Source organism: Sebastes fasciatus, chromosome 3 (assembly GCF_043250625.1).
Source record: "Sebastes fasciatus isolate fSebFas1 chromosome 3, fSebFas1.pri, whole genome shotgun sequence".
Taxonomy (NCBI): domain Eukaryota; kingdom Metazoa; phylum Chordata; class Actinopteri; order Perciformes; family Sebastidae; genus Sebastes; species Sebastes fasciatus.
In genome coordinates, this window is record NC_133797.1 from 26,913,698 (window position 1) to 26,931,342 (window position 17,645).

General features: G+C 38.0%; 1 protein-coding gene across 1 annotated transcript; it reads right to left on the reverse strand.

Moving 5' to 3' along the window:
* Window positions 1–1,972: 1,972 nt before the first annotated feature.
* Window positions 1,973–9,350, reverse strand: ufsp2 (ufm1-specific peptidase 2). Its single transcript, XM_074629936.1, has 12 exons — window positions 9,233–9,350; window positions 8,984–9,074; window positions 7,523–7,706; window positions 7,356–7,422; window positions 5,988–6,142; window positions 5,658–5,850; window positions 4,356–4,502; window positions 4,081–4,245; window positions 3,870–3,994; window positions 3,701–3,777; window positions 2,590–2,714; window positions 1,973–2,482 (listed from the first exon to the last, which is right to left on the reverse strand). Exons 1-12 carry the CDS (start codon window positions 9,233–9,235, stop codon window positions 2,396–2,398), a joined length of 1,419 nt encoding a protein of 472 aa, XP_074486037.1. The 5' UTR covers window positions 9,236–9,350; the 3' UTR covers window positions 1,973–2,395.
* Between the last annotated feature and the right edge of the window lie 8,295 nt (window positions 9,351–17,645).

A 17,645-nucleotide genomic window follows, 5' to 3' on the forward strand; every position in this document is an offset into this window, starting at 1 on the left:
GCAACGGTTGCTCTGGTGCAGAGCTCTCTCTGCAGTAGTCTCGTGCGTCAACAAACGTTACAGAAATATTCCTATTGATTATATTATACAATATACACAATATATAAACAACAATATATTGTGTTGTTTATATATGAATTTCATTCATTCTTTTTTTATATTTTTAGTAATTCTTTATATATATAGTATATATATATATATATATATAAAAATAAATATATAAATATATATATACAGTATATATATATATATAAATAAATATATAAATATATATATATATATATATATATGTATATACAGTATATACCCACACACACATATACTGTATACAGTATATGTATACAGTATATATATGTACTGCATTTATATATATATATATATATATATATATATATATATATATATATATATATATATATATTAATATAAACTATTAAAACATATCAATAATCAGAAAAAACAGCAAATCCCTTGTATGTGGAATGTCTACTGTGCAATAAACCTTATTCTTAATCAGATTCAGAATATAGTGAGTTTGGTGAATCCGCTGAACTATTATAGTGTGTTTTTGTTCATATCTTTTTCTCTACCAAGTGAATTTGATTTACTATTTTTTATATTTTGACTAATTCTAGGGTGACAGACATCTTCATATTAATAAAATCTGGCTGCTGAGCAGCTTGTCAGAAAACTGCCGTGATTTGTCTTTTTCAGCTAAAGGTTTGAACTTCTTCAACATATCAAGAATCAGAACTAGTAGAGGAATAGACAAGAGGTCATTTAGTTTTTCTTTGGGGATCTATTATGCCAAAGTAACTGCTCCCCCTAGTGCATACCCATTAACAAGAAAGGGGATTATCTGAAGGCGCGTCCCCTGACATTATAATTTGTCACGGGTTTTCTCTTAATAACATTGTTAGACCTAGAAGTGACACACACTAATGAAATGCCAATGTCCTAGGACAATAGGACGTGGGTGAATCTATCGTATAAACCTGTGTCTGGTCACTGTCATAGAATTTGCATGCCTATGCAGGATGGGTGGAGATGGGGATTGAATGGGGGTTATTTCTGTGGCAGTCTCATACTTACACAATCAGCCCATGGAGAAGAAATCACAAAGAGTGACAATAAGTATCTGCAAAATGAAATGAACCGTCTGGTCTAAGCTTTACAGATTGTTTTTAGAAAATTCTATATTTTACTATGCTTACTGGTGAGAAGAGAAAAGCACGCATTTGACTCTGACTGGTTGTGAAAACTCAATTACAGGGAGTGATTGTTTTCCAATAATGGGCTGTGTCAGACAGGCTGCATTCAGGCGCAGCTTCTTCTCTACACAAATAGTTCTCAGAGTAGGACCAAGGGCGCCTGGGGGTCCTTTAAATGTTTCCAGGGGGTCCACAGCTAAATGAGGATTAGTGTAATTTCACTATAATTGACTCACTAGCAAATATATATATATTACAGAATGCATAAGAATGAGAATAGATTTCTATTTACACATTAATATAAAACAATACTCCTTCAATGTAGGTGTCCATAAAAAAACAAAAACACAGACATTTGTCCAATGGATGTTTGGGTCTTGTGTTATTTGGTTGTCTGTAATAGGGCTGCAACTAACTATTTTCTTGTTGCCTATAAAATGTCAGAAAATAGTGGGAAAAGGCACATTATAATCTCCCGGAGCCCAAGGCGATGTCTCCAATTTTCTCGTTTCATCTGACCAACAGTCTAAAACCCAAAAGATATTCAATTTATATATGGCAAAGGAATATATCAAATCCTCATATTTTGAGAAGCTTGAATCAGAGAATATTTGGCGTTTTCTTTTTACTTAAAAAAATGGCCAAACGATGAATAGATTATTAAAATATTTGCAGATTAATTTAAAGTTGATCAGCTAATCTATTAATCAACAAATCATTTCAGCTCTAGTCAGTAAGTAAAAAAAAAAAAACGAACAAAATATACTGGACAGTTTAATTATTTGTAAAATCAGCCATTTGTCTACCGGTAACATAAAGCAATGATAAATCTCTGCTGATGAATTGTATTTCTGAATGAAATGAGCCTATCTAGTATACATATTTCACCAGCCTTTGTCTTATTAAATAATGAAAAGTACATACATTACATGATATAATAAGTTTATCTTTTAAACATCAAATTACATCCATCTGTAGTTGTGCCTTTGTTGCCATGATAATACTTTATGTAGGAATTGACCAAAAGCGTAAAAGTAAATTAAAAGAAATTTAACATCATTACAGAAATTACTGAATTTTGCAATTCTGGACACATTTCTATAAAACAAAGAGATTATAGTGTCACTCCAAAAGTTTGCGAATGCTTTACCAATGTCAGATGATGTCCGTCTGAAAGGCTGAGCTCAGATTACCTTTGGCCTCTGAGGCAGACACAGATTATAATACGCAGTTTGATCCCAAAAATCTGGTCCTTTCCAGCCACACCAGCCCTGAGAAAGATAACATACATATTACATTCATTCAACACAGCACAGTATGTGAAAATGTTTACACTACAGAGAGAGATGCAGCCGGTGTAGATGCTTGTAACAGTTACCTTGTCTGTGATAACCTGTAAGTCCTCTGCTCCTGTGTAATGTGGATCGAGGATGAGATAGCGGATCTGCCCGGTGGTCTCGCTCCACGCCACACCTAGAATGGTGTGAGCTAAAACTCCCCCTCCTGCAAAACAGGAAACAGTAACGTGAAAAAATAGCTTGAATTCATCTTAGGAAAACCTTTACCAAGATTTTACCGAAGCTTTCTGTCATAGGGAATTAAAATGATTATGATTAAGATTAAGATTAAGTTTTAGGTATTATTATTGTCTTAGGTGAAGAGATTGTGTACTATTGTATAAGGAATCCCTAAACAGACATGATTCAAATATTTTTTTAATGCTGTTATCTTAAGAAAACTAGCTTTGTTATCTTGAGATAATTAGATAATTAACTCGTTATCACGAGTAAACAAAAGGTTGTTTTCTTTAATTAATCAAACGGCCCATATTGAGCTCACAGTGATGGACTTGGTGACGTTAGCGGAAGGATACAAGTGTGACTACAACCAGTTTTCAAAATAACACATTAACAAAGGTATATATAAAATACATATATGGAAATAAGATTAAATGGATTACATTCACAAGCAGTGCAAAACATTTTATCTGTGTCCCTTATAAATTAAAAAGAAAATACAAATAAACTTCACCAAGTCCATCAGTGTCAGCCGTGGATGTAAACATACAGTCAGCTCGATCTGGGCCGTTTGAATGCATTTACCGTCGGCTGATTTGACCCATTTTTACATTTTAAGTAATGGAAGAAAACAACCCTTTGTTTTCTCGTGATAGCGAGTTAATTATCTTATTATCGCGAGATAACAAAGCTCATTTTCTCGAGTTAACCACATAATTAACTTGTGATCTCGAGATAACAAAGCTCATTTTCTCGAGTTAACCACATAATTAACTTGTGATCTCGAGATAACGGTATTAAAGAAATGTTTGAATCATGTCCGTTTAGGGCTTCAGTAATTATATGACAATATATACACAAATGATGTTAAGGTATTAAAGATTGTGCAAGCTGTTTGAGTTTAATTAAAGGCCTAAATGCTTGTAGCATAGTTTGGGAACAGTTCTGAAATAGTTCAGACATGCAGTTTACCTATCATGATGGGAGTCCCTTCAGTAAGGAAATGGTTGGCCAGTTCTCTGCCTTTGGATGCCAGCTCCGAACCTTGACTAAAGAGTACAAACATGTATCATCAGATGAATCCAAATACATGCAGTACATCATCACACAAAGTGCTATCCACAGGCGTCTCACAACACACCTCACAAACATGATCTTGGAAGTGACTCCAAGCAGCTGATTCAGAACAACCTGAACCTCAATGGATCCGATCCACTGGCGTGATCCAACAAAGGACGCCTGTTTGTCTCCAACATCCGCTAAGGCCTGGAAAGGGGAGAGCCCATTAAAAACAGACATTTGGACATTTCTATCGTATTGTGGAGTCATATTTACAGGACCAACTGCTGTACCTGCTGGATCTCCTTGTGAGTGGGCACGGCTCGCTCTACGTAGCCTTGCTGCTGGAACCAGGAGCAGATGGTCTGGAGGGAGCGATAAGCGCAGCCCCAGCCGTTGTCGTCCATGTGGTCCTGCATGTAGTGGTGATAGCTGTAGATCCCCTGGACCGAGTACACCTTGAGAAAAGACACACACATGAGAGAAGAAGACAAGGTTACGATTCCGCGCAGAATAGGTCTACGTCGAGATAGAGTGTGACAGACTTCAATTTGGTGATTGGTCGCACCTTTCCATTGTCCAGGGTGGGATGTGTGAGGACCAGATGAGGGTTTCGGAGGTAACCATCTTTGTAGGGCTCATTGGGAAAGTGGTAAGCATTGGCTCTTCTAAAATAGGGCCAGTCATCTGGTAGCTCTAACTGTTGATGCAGTTCCTATAAGATAGAGATTTTGTGTACAATAAAAATGAAAAAAATATATGTTAAAAGACAACATAAATCAGGAGTTAAAGGGTTACTTCGGTATTTTTCAACCCCATTTTCCAATGTTTTTGTGTCTAAGTGACTGATAGGGACAACAATTTGTGAAATTGGTCCAGCATTGAGGGAGAGCGCTGTAACCGACAGCAGCGAAATGCTGCGAAAGTGAGCAGCATTAGTGTAACGTTACGTCCACTGAAAGTGCTTGTTTTTGCCATTGACAAGCTCAGATTGTTATTATAAGTGTTTGACAACATTATGGAAATGACCCTACAGAGAAGTAAGCATATTATATATTACCTTTCCTTACCTTTAAACATATTACCTTTCTCTTGATCGGGTCTGTTTGTTATTGTGTCGAAGTCCCGCTCAAGGAGAAGTGTCGTTGTGAAATCTGAATATTCGTATACTCTGACTCAAATAAATATGCTTGGCTGTCGAATTCAAAGACCTCATACACATTGTGGAAATCATTTAAATATTCAGCCATGACATCGAAAAATCTTTTAGATAACACTAAGCTTCGCTTTTTGTACTCCAACATAACAAACTCTGCCCGGCTGGCTCTCACGTTTCCACCATGGATGTATTCCACTATTCCACCGTTGTCCTCCGGCAACGCGTCGCCTCGCCAGATTTCAGAACGAGACTTCTCCTTGAGCGAGACTCTTTTCACAATATTGTCAGACACTTATAATAACAATCGGAGCCTGTCAAGGCCAAAACAAGCACTTTTAGTCGACCTAAAATGACGGTGCCAGGTTGCCCCAATAGCAACATATTGCAGCCCAGCGCTCTCCCTCAATACTGGACCAATTTCAGAAATTGTTGTCGCTATTAGTCAGTTAGACACAAACACATTAATGGGAAAATAGCACCCAGGTTGAAAAATACCAAAGTTGCCCTCAAAGCAAAGACAATGCTATACTTTTAATTAAGGCAGTGTTTTATACAAGTACAATGAGTTGGATCCACTGCCTGTTGGATAAACAGAGTAAACATCTCTATGCTGTATGTTGTTGGAGTGATTAAGATATTAAAATCAGGGGAACTACAAGTTACCTTACTGTTTGTTTGGGATTTTAAAGACTCTCAGTCTGTGGTTCTTACCGTACGTTGTGCCTCTAATTGGCTGTCAGGCACTCCTGCTGGGTAAACCACAGTCACCAGTCCTTTAGGCTCTGGGAGGAGGAAGTGGAGCGCTTCAGGTACCAGCAGCGTGGTCCCCTTCATGTGTTGCAGGGTCACTTTCTCCATCTCACACAGCTGATGAGTCAGCGCCTCCAACAGGCGCTCACAGGCACTGCATGGCCAGGAGAAAAATCTTTCACAGTGAGCAAAACTATTCATGGCTGTGGCTGGTGGTGAGTTCAAGTTTACCAACACTGACGCAGTGAGGTTTCAGAGTTTGGTCAGTAATATTTTTAAGGTGAGACTTACTCTTTGATAGTGTCACTGCCGGTGGTACGGACAACGCAGTCCATGGGAAGAGTTGTAGACATGAAGTGGGATTTCTTGACTGTTCTGCTGAGGATCGGGGCTGAAAGAGGGCCCGTCTTTGTCGCCTCCATCATCAGGCGAAGGTTAATGACACTCTGAATGACAAGGGTGAATTTATATTCAAGCACAAGCACACAGACACCATAAGGACAATAAGCACATTCTGAAAACGTTCACAATTAATGAACCAATCCATTTACAAAACAGATGATGAACAGCTTGAGATGTCTCGCTGATCTCTCGGCTACAACGAAAATCAGACTGCGGTTTCCTCAAACCTGCCAACGATTCATTTATCTTCTCAGTTGTTCTTGCAAGTTCTTGTATTTTCCGCCTTGATGTGTCTGATAGTGGCGCTCAATATTATATTCCTTGAGCACTGAAAGGTGCTATGAACACACCGAGCACACTGGCTTCCCATTCTGTGAAGAAATAGGAACTATTTTTTTCCCTGTTGAAAGGGTGTTTTTGGTGGGGAGTATTGTTATCCGATGAGAGGCTCGCACTGTAAAGGACAGAGGGTGTCGTATCCTGTACAGATTGTAAAGCCCCCTGAGGCAAATTTGTGATTTTGGGCTATACAAATAAAACTGACTTGACTTGACTTAGGTTACATCTACAATACAAAATACTGCTGAGATGCTGTGGCAGATACCAGTGTTGTAGTAAAGACCACCTAAATCAAGACCAAGTCATGACCAAGACTAGAGCGTATCGAGACAAGACCGAGACTTTGAGGGGTTGAGACCAAGTCAAGTCAAGACCGGACCAGTGTGAGTCCCACACTGCATGACACACTTACGATAAAATCTGGAACATGCAAACCACTGTGGCAGTCCTCATATTGATCTGAAAGATCCACATTCCCATAAAACATCCACAGAAAACAAATGATGATTCCTCTTTATTGCCAAATATATACTATGTGTGTATGTATAAGTGAACCATGTGAAATGTCTCGATAATATAACCAAAAGGCATTGGAGAGGTGAATGTTATGTGTGGGAATTTTCCTTTGTTTTCTATGAGGAATCACAGTAATGATGTTAACAAATCAATCAGACAATAAAACAGGCAGTTTAGTGATATTCCCACAGTTGTGGTCTTGACCTGTCTTGAAATAAAATCCACAGTCCCTTTTTATCTGAGACTGAGACCTTCAAAAAGTGGTCTTGAGACCGGTCTCGAGAACTACAACACTGGCAGATACCTAGTGGTTTGCAGTGTTTCGTGACTTCCCCTATTAGTACAGTTAATGTTGCAAAAACACAACTTCCAACCATCTCCATAATCAAAACTTGTACATACCGCTGCTGAACTTTTTTTGCTTTTCTTTTTTGCAGATCTCTTGCCGGCGCTCTCTTGTTCATCAGTCCTGAAATAAATGAAAACCTTAATTACAATTCAGACAAACAAACAAACAAAAAGAGGAGGATTCCATATAAGAAAGGAAAGATTTTAATAAGTGAACTTACTGAATCCATTGATGTATATCTTCACACAGCATGTGTGGAGTTACTTCTTCAGGTGTTGTATTAAAACCTTTGTTTGGCCAAATAATAACAGGACTGTCGCTCACTGTTAGAACACAGGACTCGGATTTCACCTGAGAGCGAAGCGTCTCAAATGTTCTCGAGATGAATTTGTGATTGAGCAGCGCTGAAAGAACACAGACAGACAATATTAGTCCTTTAACATTACTACACTGTTTACACAGTACATTTTTTACCCTGCTGGTATTGTATTATTCTTGCTGCCATATGTATTTTTGCATGCATTTATCTTTTAGTCAATTTTAAAACACATAATAAAACCGGTGCACATCCTTTTATGTGACAGTGCACTTTAAAAACATGTATTAATCTTTATCTAATAAACACAACTAGAATCTTACCAGGATTTAATTTTGGAACAAAAGGGTAGGGTGAATATTCCTGTAATTTTTCATATTGCAATATTTATAGCAGAAAAAAAATATTGCAATATCAGTTTTGTGCAGCCCGAATTTGTACATTAGCAGGAATGTAGCACAGCATGAAAGCATGTTTATTTGAATGTGAAAGTGCAATAAAAATATGTTTATATGTCCCTAAAATCAATAAATAATCGTGATATCAATATTCGTCAAAATAATCGTGATTATCATTTTAGCCAGAGTTGTGCAGTGAAATACAATTTGCCAAAACTATAATCTAGTAGTATTTTTATATGGAATAAACTTGCTTTGGTGTCGAAATGTGTTCAGGGTTGACATTGCACTGTGGGATTTTGGACTGTTAACCTCAGCATTACTAAAAGCCTGGCTATGGTCCTGCAGGTAGTTTTATGGTCCTGCAGGTAGTGTTATGGTCCTGCAGGTAGTTTTATGGTCCTGCAGGTAGTGCTATGGTCCTGCAGGTAGTTTTATGGTCCTGCAGGTAGTGCTATGGTCCTGCAGGTAGTGCTATGGTCCTGCAGGTAGTGGTATGGTCCTACAGGTAGTGGTATGGTCCTGCAGGTAGTTTTATGGTCCTGCAGGTAGTGCTATGGTCCTGCAGGTAGTTTTATGGTCCTGCAGGTAGTGCTATGGTCCTGCAGGTAGTTTTATGGTCCTGCAGGTAGTGCTATGGTCCTGCAGGTAGTGCTATGGTCCTACAGGTAGTGCTATGGTCCTGCAGGTAGTGCTATGGTCCTGCAGGTAGTGCTATGGTCCTGCAGGTAGTGCTATGGTCCTACAGGTAGTGCTATGGTCATGCAGTTAGTGCTATGGAAGTTACATATCAGGGTTGTGGAGGCTTAGGTGGAGATAAATGATACAGCATCTAGGAAGGACACAGCAGCAAGGAAAATGAACCATGTGGCACTGAAACCAGTCTAGTACGATTAAACTGTGGCTGGGACCACATTAAAACCTTATATTATCCAACTTAAATATTAAAATATATTGTAGTGAATACCATCTGTGCTGTCCAGCTGACATTTGAACTGCAGTGGGCCTCTGACACGAAGGATGGTCCCTGTGTCGGAGGACTGGGAGTCTGTAACAACCTGTGAAAACAAACACAAGAAGAGAGTAAATAACCTGACAGAGGACCAGAGTTATTCACCTTAAAGCAGGTTTTATTGACTGCCAACAAGGAAGCGATTGGCAGTAAACATATCTACTACATGCACGTCTCGTTTAGCTGATTTATCAGTATATTTACCATCGTGGAGTTCAGTGTAATAATGTAAAATCAAGCTGCTCCTCCGGAGGCTGACATGTCAGAGGAAGTATTCAACGTGTCTCTGGCTGCGGCTTCCTATTGGTCCACACTGACCCCGCCCACTTATGTTGCATTCACGGTAACTCGTAATTTGAGGATTTTACAGGACAACAGTGTAATTAGACGGTGGTTGCAAACCACTTTTTGGCTGTTAAAGGTCCCATATTATGCTCATTTTCAGGTTCATACTTGTATTTTGTGTTTCTACTAGAACATGTTTACATGCTGTAATGTTAAAAAAAAGACATTATTTTCCTCATACTGTCAGCCTGAATATATCTGTATTCACCCTCTCTCTGAAACGCTCCGTTTTAGTGCAGTTCAATGGAATTGCAACAGAATTGCGTCGCTAGGCAACAGATGGGTTCCATGTTTACTTCCTGTCAGCTGATGTTATTTACATACTCTGCAACAGGAAATAAACTGGGACACATTTAGAATGTGTACGTTTAAAACTGTGTAATGGTCTAAATATTGTATATTTGTGACATCACTAAGGGACAAACGGCTTGTTTCAAAGGTGCAATTTCTGAATACGGGCTGTGCGTGTTTCTACGTATATTGAGCGTTTTGATAGTTTAACAGTATTTATAGAGCACTTAAACCTGCTTTATAATGTAAAAGTCATGAAAATCTCACTTTTTACAATATGGGACCTTTAAAGGATTTTTAAAAGGCCCGAGGAGGTCAAGTATTCACTATTTCACAAGAAATATAGCAAAAATTACTGTATTTTTTTTACATAATTTGGTGTAATGGGCTGAAAACCACTGGTCTACAGTTGCATTTAGTGGAGGAAGAAGTATTAAGAACTTTTTCTTAAGTAAAAGTAGCAATACCTAAATTCAAAAATACTCTGTTACAAGTAAAACTCATTCATTCTCAATATTACTGAAGTAAAAATTTAAGCATCATCAAGAAAATGTATAAATGTAAAAGAACTCACTGAATAAAAACTGAATATAAACTAAATAAATTCAGACTACATGAGCAAACAACAGAGAGACTTTTTTTAGTCCTCTCTTTCTCTTCTTTTGTAATAGTTTAATACTGTAATAGGATTTTAAGAGACCAGGGATCTAAATAAACAATGGCAGAATGTCAAGCACTTGGAAGTAGGAATAGGTTAGGCCTACATTTGGGGCAAAATAATAATAAATACTACTTATTTAAACAGGCTCTATGGTTTAAAAAATGCTCCAGTCAATCATACTGCTCACTGCTAATGAGTGCACTATAGAATCTCCTGTAGTGATGCTGTTTGTACAGTATTAAGTGTCTCTGATGCTGGTTCTGCTCTACTACGATTGAGTGAAGCATCTGATTATTCCAGCATCACTGCCCATGTCACCCAACTCGGAAACACGCGTCAACATTCTTATATTTTGATCTTTTTGTTCTATGTTTTTTTTTTATTTCAAGGATAAATAAAGCAATTCAAGGATAAAGAATGCAAGGAGAGTGCAAAGAGTCACAAGTAACACAACATATATAAACCCCATCTCTTGGTGCAATGCCTGTTTGCCTCAGGCTATTACTGTACATGGCAGCCATGCATGCTGAGCGGACACAGGGTTAGAGATACTGTATTTATGCATGTCGAAGTGGGAGTTTTCTAACTATTATAGCTAGCAGCAAATATCCCCAAACTCTTTGAACTTAACAATAAATAATACAATCATCATCAAAGGCTGCACTTGCTGTTTGCAAAACAAAGGACCAAATTTAAGCATATGAATTATGGGTAAACTATATATGACTATTTGTAGAAGACCTGCTGAAACGGATTCACATTACAGCCCCGTTACACTTAATATGTTCAAACTTATTAACTATCCTTCTTCATTATTAGAATGTCAAATAAAGCACGTGAAGCCCGGAAGCAGAGTTGAAAATGAGGTCAGTTTTATGTCAGTCGTGTTTTCTTCTAACATTGCTTCTGGATAAAATCATCAAAGGTTTGTTAGGAGCACTTGGAGCTGAGATGCCCATCTCATACAAACATTCAAAATCAATCGTCTGAATGTAGCAGATTGTCAGTAAAAACGTGAATAAACACACTTAACAGGCCCAGTGCACATGGCTGGTTTGTTATGAGCATACAGACGAAACTGCTGAATTGTATAGTACCGGCACTAGAATAACATTTTGAAAATTATTTTGAAATTGTGGAAAAGAAAACAAGTTCAGTAGTTTGGTGGACCGGTTTTGACCCAGAGTGCTCAAAAAGATCCACTGTAAAATCCACCAGAGTGCATAAATGTAACATTACCAAAGATTTACTGTAAGTATCTATTAAAGGGTTTATGTGCCTGAATGCTTCAATCTGCCTGAAAAAAAAAAGTCTCTTCTTGTTAAACTGAGTGTATATACATTTTAACTATCTGAGGTCACGGCTGCTGAGTTCCTGTGGACTTAAGTGTGCTGGGCTTGATTTGTGATGAGATTAGCTATCTCTCTCCGCGTATCATAAACAGAGAATTAGGATCTGTGGACGAGAGTGTGCAGAGACTGAATATATGGCAGGCGCTATGGAAACTCACATTACAAATGCACATTCATCATATGGACGTAAGCAAAGTTTATATCTGGATTCATTTGGTTACATTATATCCGAGGAGGAAAGATTAAATTGTTGTATTGCGTTCAGTCTCATTCCAGTTCATGACCTCAACACTGGTTGTTGTTGTTCCTAAAGAGCAGTGAAACATTTGGGATCATATTGTGCTTCAGCACGTTGCGTATGAATGCCACAATAATGCGCAAGGCATTTAGCGTGCAATAATAACGCTTTTCTTGCTTTTGGCATGTCATTTGTATGCCATATAGTCTGTACTGACTGCAATGTAAATGCATTTGCGGAAATATGCTACGCTCCTAAAAAAACACGACTTTTAATCATGAGAACGGTGTTTTGTTTCGTAAGCTACGTTTGTAACGTCTGTCACATGTTTTTAGTGACATTTGTTATATGTTTTTGGTACTTATTTTGTTTCCGTATGTCTTTTACTTAGTTTACATACTTATTTTAAGCTTAAACCATGATGTCTTTGCTAAACCTAACTATGTGATTTTGTTGCCTAAACCTAACTGCGGCCGTTACTGTAGTTTTGTTGTGTGGCATATAAATGACACGGGAAAAACAACGTACAGATGACACGCAGAAAGCCTAAAACGCGTCCTCATGACACGCGGACTGTCCGTGTAATGTTGTGCTATTTATACGCCTTCCCGTGGTTGATTTATGCACAGGTCTTTCACAGCTAAAACAAGAATCTAACTACAAGCCAATCTAATTATTTGTCTATATCAGGCAATGTAAGTAAAGACCATCAATGGAAACATTGTCTATCCAGTTTTGTTGCTCTTTAAGTTCTTGTATCAGTGGAAGGATCATGATGGGATGAGGTTATGTTATCCCAGAAAGTTTTCATAATGTCCAAACTACTGTCAGCTAAAATGTATACTGAAAGTTGCCATTTTGGAGACATATGGCTATCATTCAACAACAGTGCTAATTATACTTAAAAAAATACTATCCTTAATAGTGTAAGACAAGTGATTAACAGGAAGCCACATATAAGACATGACAAGGAAAGAGAGAGATAATAACAACAAAAAAACTAAAGGAAGTATATAGATGGAAGAGAGAGCAAAAAAAAAAGAACAAAAAAAGTGTCCATTAACAATAATAACAACGCTACTTGTACTTCATACAGCATGCCTACTGTTGGTGTTTTTCATTACTTTCCAAAATGTTTTAAAAACATTCTTTTCCACAAACAGCAGGATAATTAACTGTATAAAGGAGAACAGGGTGTCTGATGGAAATATCTTGATGTGACATACATCTTTTGCCTCTGATATCTACTGACCTTAGTTTCACGTCGTTGGTCTCCTACTGAGGCAGAAGCTCTGGATGGTCCTCAGTCATCCCCCATCGCTGACGGGTTCACCCCAGGACAACATCTGAGACAAATAGATGAAAGAATGTGAGGAGAAAAAAACTGTAGACTGTAAACTGTAAACTAAGTACCATTTACTAAGTACTGAAATTAAGTACAGTTTTGAGGTACTTTTACTACAAGTATTCCCATTTTATACTACTTTATACTTCTACTCCACTACATATCAAAAGGAATATTACACTTTTTACTTCACTAGATTTATTTTACAGTTGTAGTAACTTTGATTTTACAAACGAAACATACAATCAGCTTATTAAATATGATGCAATGTTCTATATTTAAGGCCCACATCCCCCTGAGAGCCCCTGAAGTCCAACCACATTTTTTTAATTTTTTAATCTTGTAGCTCATGATAACAACTGATATCTTGTGTATATAAGATAGAAATATATAATGTTTCGGGACCTTGAAGTTTCTATATTTAAACACTCTGAAAATGGCCATTTTGCCTATTAAGGACTTACTGTAAGTATATTTTGCTAGTAATACTTTTACTCAAGTAGAATGTTGAATGCAGGACTTTTACTTGTAACAGAGTATTTTTACAGAATGATATTGTGACTTTTACTTAAGTAAAGGATCTGAGTACTTCTTTCACCACTGGTAATGCATCAGTATAGGCCTAATAATAATATAATATTTAATAATATAACACTGAGGATTTTGAATGTATGGCAGAAATCATCGTCCTCTCCTTCAGCTCTCCTCTTCACCTCTGAGAAAATACAACAAGAAGACACGAAGCCGGAGAAGACTTCTCTGTCCTGAAACTGAATTCACTGTCCCACCTTGGCACAGATCAGAGGGTCTGTGTTGTAGATAATCACGACAAAGAGGTTTATTCATGCCAGTGCAGCCCGTGCCATCTCCTCTGGGTCCTCATGAGAGGCGGCAGAAACAGCTGTCACCTCTGTGGTGGCAGATGGGTCACTAAACCTGAGAATCGCCTGCGAGATCCGCTTCAACACATCACTGCAGTGTGCATTTACCTCTTGAATGGAAAAGGACTGACAGAGGAAATCTGGAGCACTTCCATCATGTGGAATGAAAACACTTCAGTTTGTTGACATGTTGCAGTGACTTCAGTATTTCATTGACAAATTCTTCTATGATTCTTCTATGATCAAGTTTGTTCCGGCTGGTGGGGGGTGCTTGGTATTTCCTCAACTGATCTCAACATTGCTTCCGGCCACATATTTGTTCAGCCGATTAGACTGTTATCAGGTTATTAATTAGGCATTATCGGTCGCTGTAAGCACCATAGATGTGGGTCAATAGGGGCCTACTACACCCACTAGTAGGTTTGTCATCTATTCACATGGTAGATCACTGAAAGAAGATTTAAAAGAAAACAACAGCGATCGTACTAATTATGACAGGAGCAGAAGAGGAAGTCAGGTACTGAAGTATAGACGTGAAAGTCCACATGGAGAGGAGGGGAGGCCGGGGTTTGCATCCTGTGTGAAACCAACAACGTGTAGTTGTGTTTGTGTTCACAAGCGTTAAGTTTTGCTTTTGAAACAGTTATTTTAAGCCAAAACACAATGTTTTTCCATAAACTTAACTAAGTGGTTTTGTTGCCTAAACCGAAAAAAGCCGGTTTGTTTGTGTTCAAAACATGACGTTTCATTCAGTTTTAAAACGTCTTAGAACGTGTTGCTGTTTCACTTTCACTTTTACAACATAGTAGCCCCCTATTGACCCACATCTTTGGTGCTTATAGCAACCAATAAAGCCTATTTAATGGCCTGATAACTGTAAAATCAGGTGCTTTGTTCAGGTAAAAATGCTAGAGCCACAGGGGCAAAAAATTTATTTGAATTCAAGGAGAATTAGTTTCATTTAAATAAGGTGGATTTATTAATATGTTTTTATTTATCTGGTAGGTTTAATTTCAGCATTTTTGCGCTGTTCAAACAGCCTAATAATGCAGAACGTACTGTAGCCAAGAAGCCTCAGTGTTCATGCCTCTCTCCATGTAGGACATTAATTTAGTATTAGATGTAACAAAGTCATATTTACATATTTGTGATTTAAATAAGCGCTGTATTTACATTGTTTTATACGACAGATTTCTGAAAAGTTATGTAAAAAATAACTAGAAACTTCATCATGGGGCCAAATATTTTTGTTAGAGGGACAGATTTGGCTATTTGCCTACCACGGACCTAAACCGTCCTTATTCAGACTTTAATGACCACAATCTCATCATTTAACATAATGCAGCATAAACGTGTCACTGATAAAACAACTTGCACATTTCAAAACAGGCAGTTTAATGAACTGCATTGAGGGTGGCCACCCTGGAGCCTAATGAAAGGATTCCCTCTTTAATCTGTAACCTATAAACTTTTTGTTGTGGTAGAAACATCCTGGACCTGAGGTTGTAAGACTGCCAATGTAAACAGCATGCTCATCCAGAGTTATCCTGCGAGAAACGAGAAAAACCCCAAATGACAAAGCTGTTCATTATTTAAGCTCTGAAATTGATTTATTATGTTTGACTATGAAAATGCTCTTTTCAGACCAAACAAGGCCAAGAAGCAGCGCTGTAGCCTCATCATGGCCAATGAAATCTATTTTTGACGTGAGTTTTATAAATGATCACCAAACATGTATAAATATCACTGAATCATTTCCTGAACAGTCTTAAATAAAACAAATCGGATTCACATCATGTTGCACTTAAACTCACACAGTGTAGTGTTTTCTGTGACATATAAGATCTCAACAGACATGTTCGTGTGGAAAATGTGCAAATGTTGTAGTGAATGATATTTTATTTATTTATAAGGATAAAGCACATTAATCGATGCTTCTGTAAATGTGTCACTGTTTGTGTGCTGAACCTGGTGCCTACATTAATCACAATGCAACCGACCACCGACAGTTTGGTCAGAGATTCGATTGAATGGTCGTGTCTAGACACTAACTCAGAAGTTGTGAAACTCTCGCAAGATGGTTGAGGTTAAGCATCGACCTTGAACAGTTAATGTTAGGATAGTTTGCACGACGGGCAGCAAGAGAACTTGTGGGGTACCATCTAGACACAACCGATTCGTATGTGTAATGCTAGTAGCGGCTAATATAGCCTCGTGCTATAGAGGTCTGGAAAGCTCACTTCTTTACTTCATTTTCTTTCCTTTTGAAAACTTGTCGTCTTCAAACACAAACATAGACTGTGACGTCACCCATTGGTTTGTGGACTCCCATTTTGAAGCCTCGAGTTCGGCATTTTGGCCGTCGCCATTTAGTTTTTTTGCATCCAGGAGTGACACGAGAGGTTGGAGCTAAGTACAACCGAACGCTGAATATGAGATTTTTAGGTGACCGGAAAGGTTATAATTAGCTTTCGTGTGCCGGCCACCTATTTGTTCAGCCGATTAGACTGTTATCCGGCTATTCATTTGGCGTTATCAGTCGCTATAAGCACCATAGATGTGGGTTAATAGGGGCCTACTACACCCACTAGTAGGTTTATCATCTATTCACATGGTAGATCACTGAAAGAAGATATAAAAGAAGACAACAGCGATCGTATAGAGTAAGTAATAGTAGTAATAATAAGAGAGAGAGCGCTGCCGGGTCACAAACTTTCTCATTTTACAGCTAAACAGTACACTACAAGATGTTTCGGAAAACATTTGAAGCGAGAAATAGGCATTACAGTAACAGAATATTACTTCATATTTGATCAGCGCTGCCTAATTTGACCTTTTGATCGGAGTTCGCAAGTGATTGACAGCTGCTCAGGCTCCAGCTCGGCTCTGATTGGTTGTTTTCCTCCGGTCTGTGAAATCTTGCAGATGCCATTAAGAGCACCGGAGGACGCAGAGACACATGATTTTTTTCCCCAGATTACCTGTCTCATGCACTACTGTCAGAATACAGTGACCGTTTTATAAAAAATAACTTTTTTTTAAAATCGTATTTGCTCCATTTCTACCCACTGCAGCTTTAAATTCTTAAATAAAATAACATCAAATACAAATGTTAAACTATTAGTATTCTGTAGGAATATAGTGGAAAAAAACATAAAGATGAAACACGCCATTGAGCACCACATCAGGCACATGATGCACTTGAGCTCTTATGTGAATAATAAAATAGAAATATGATTATCCACTCATGCAGGGGACCATGTCTCGTATGATGGGACCCAGTCCATAGGCTGATCTAAATAAAAAATAAAAAAAAGTCCAGTGCATGCGAGGAGTCGACTGGAAATAATGTCTCCTTGCTGATAGGCTGCTCAGCTCCACTTGTGCATGGATTGGCCTGCTGCTCTTTTCTCTCTCTCCAGTTTTCTCATTGGTCTTTTGGTAATGATAGTTCCACTGCAATCATTTGCCCAATGAATATTGTATGTGGTCTCTGGCTTTTGG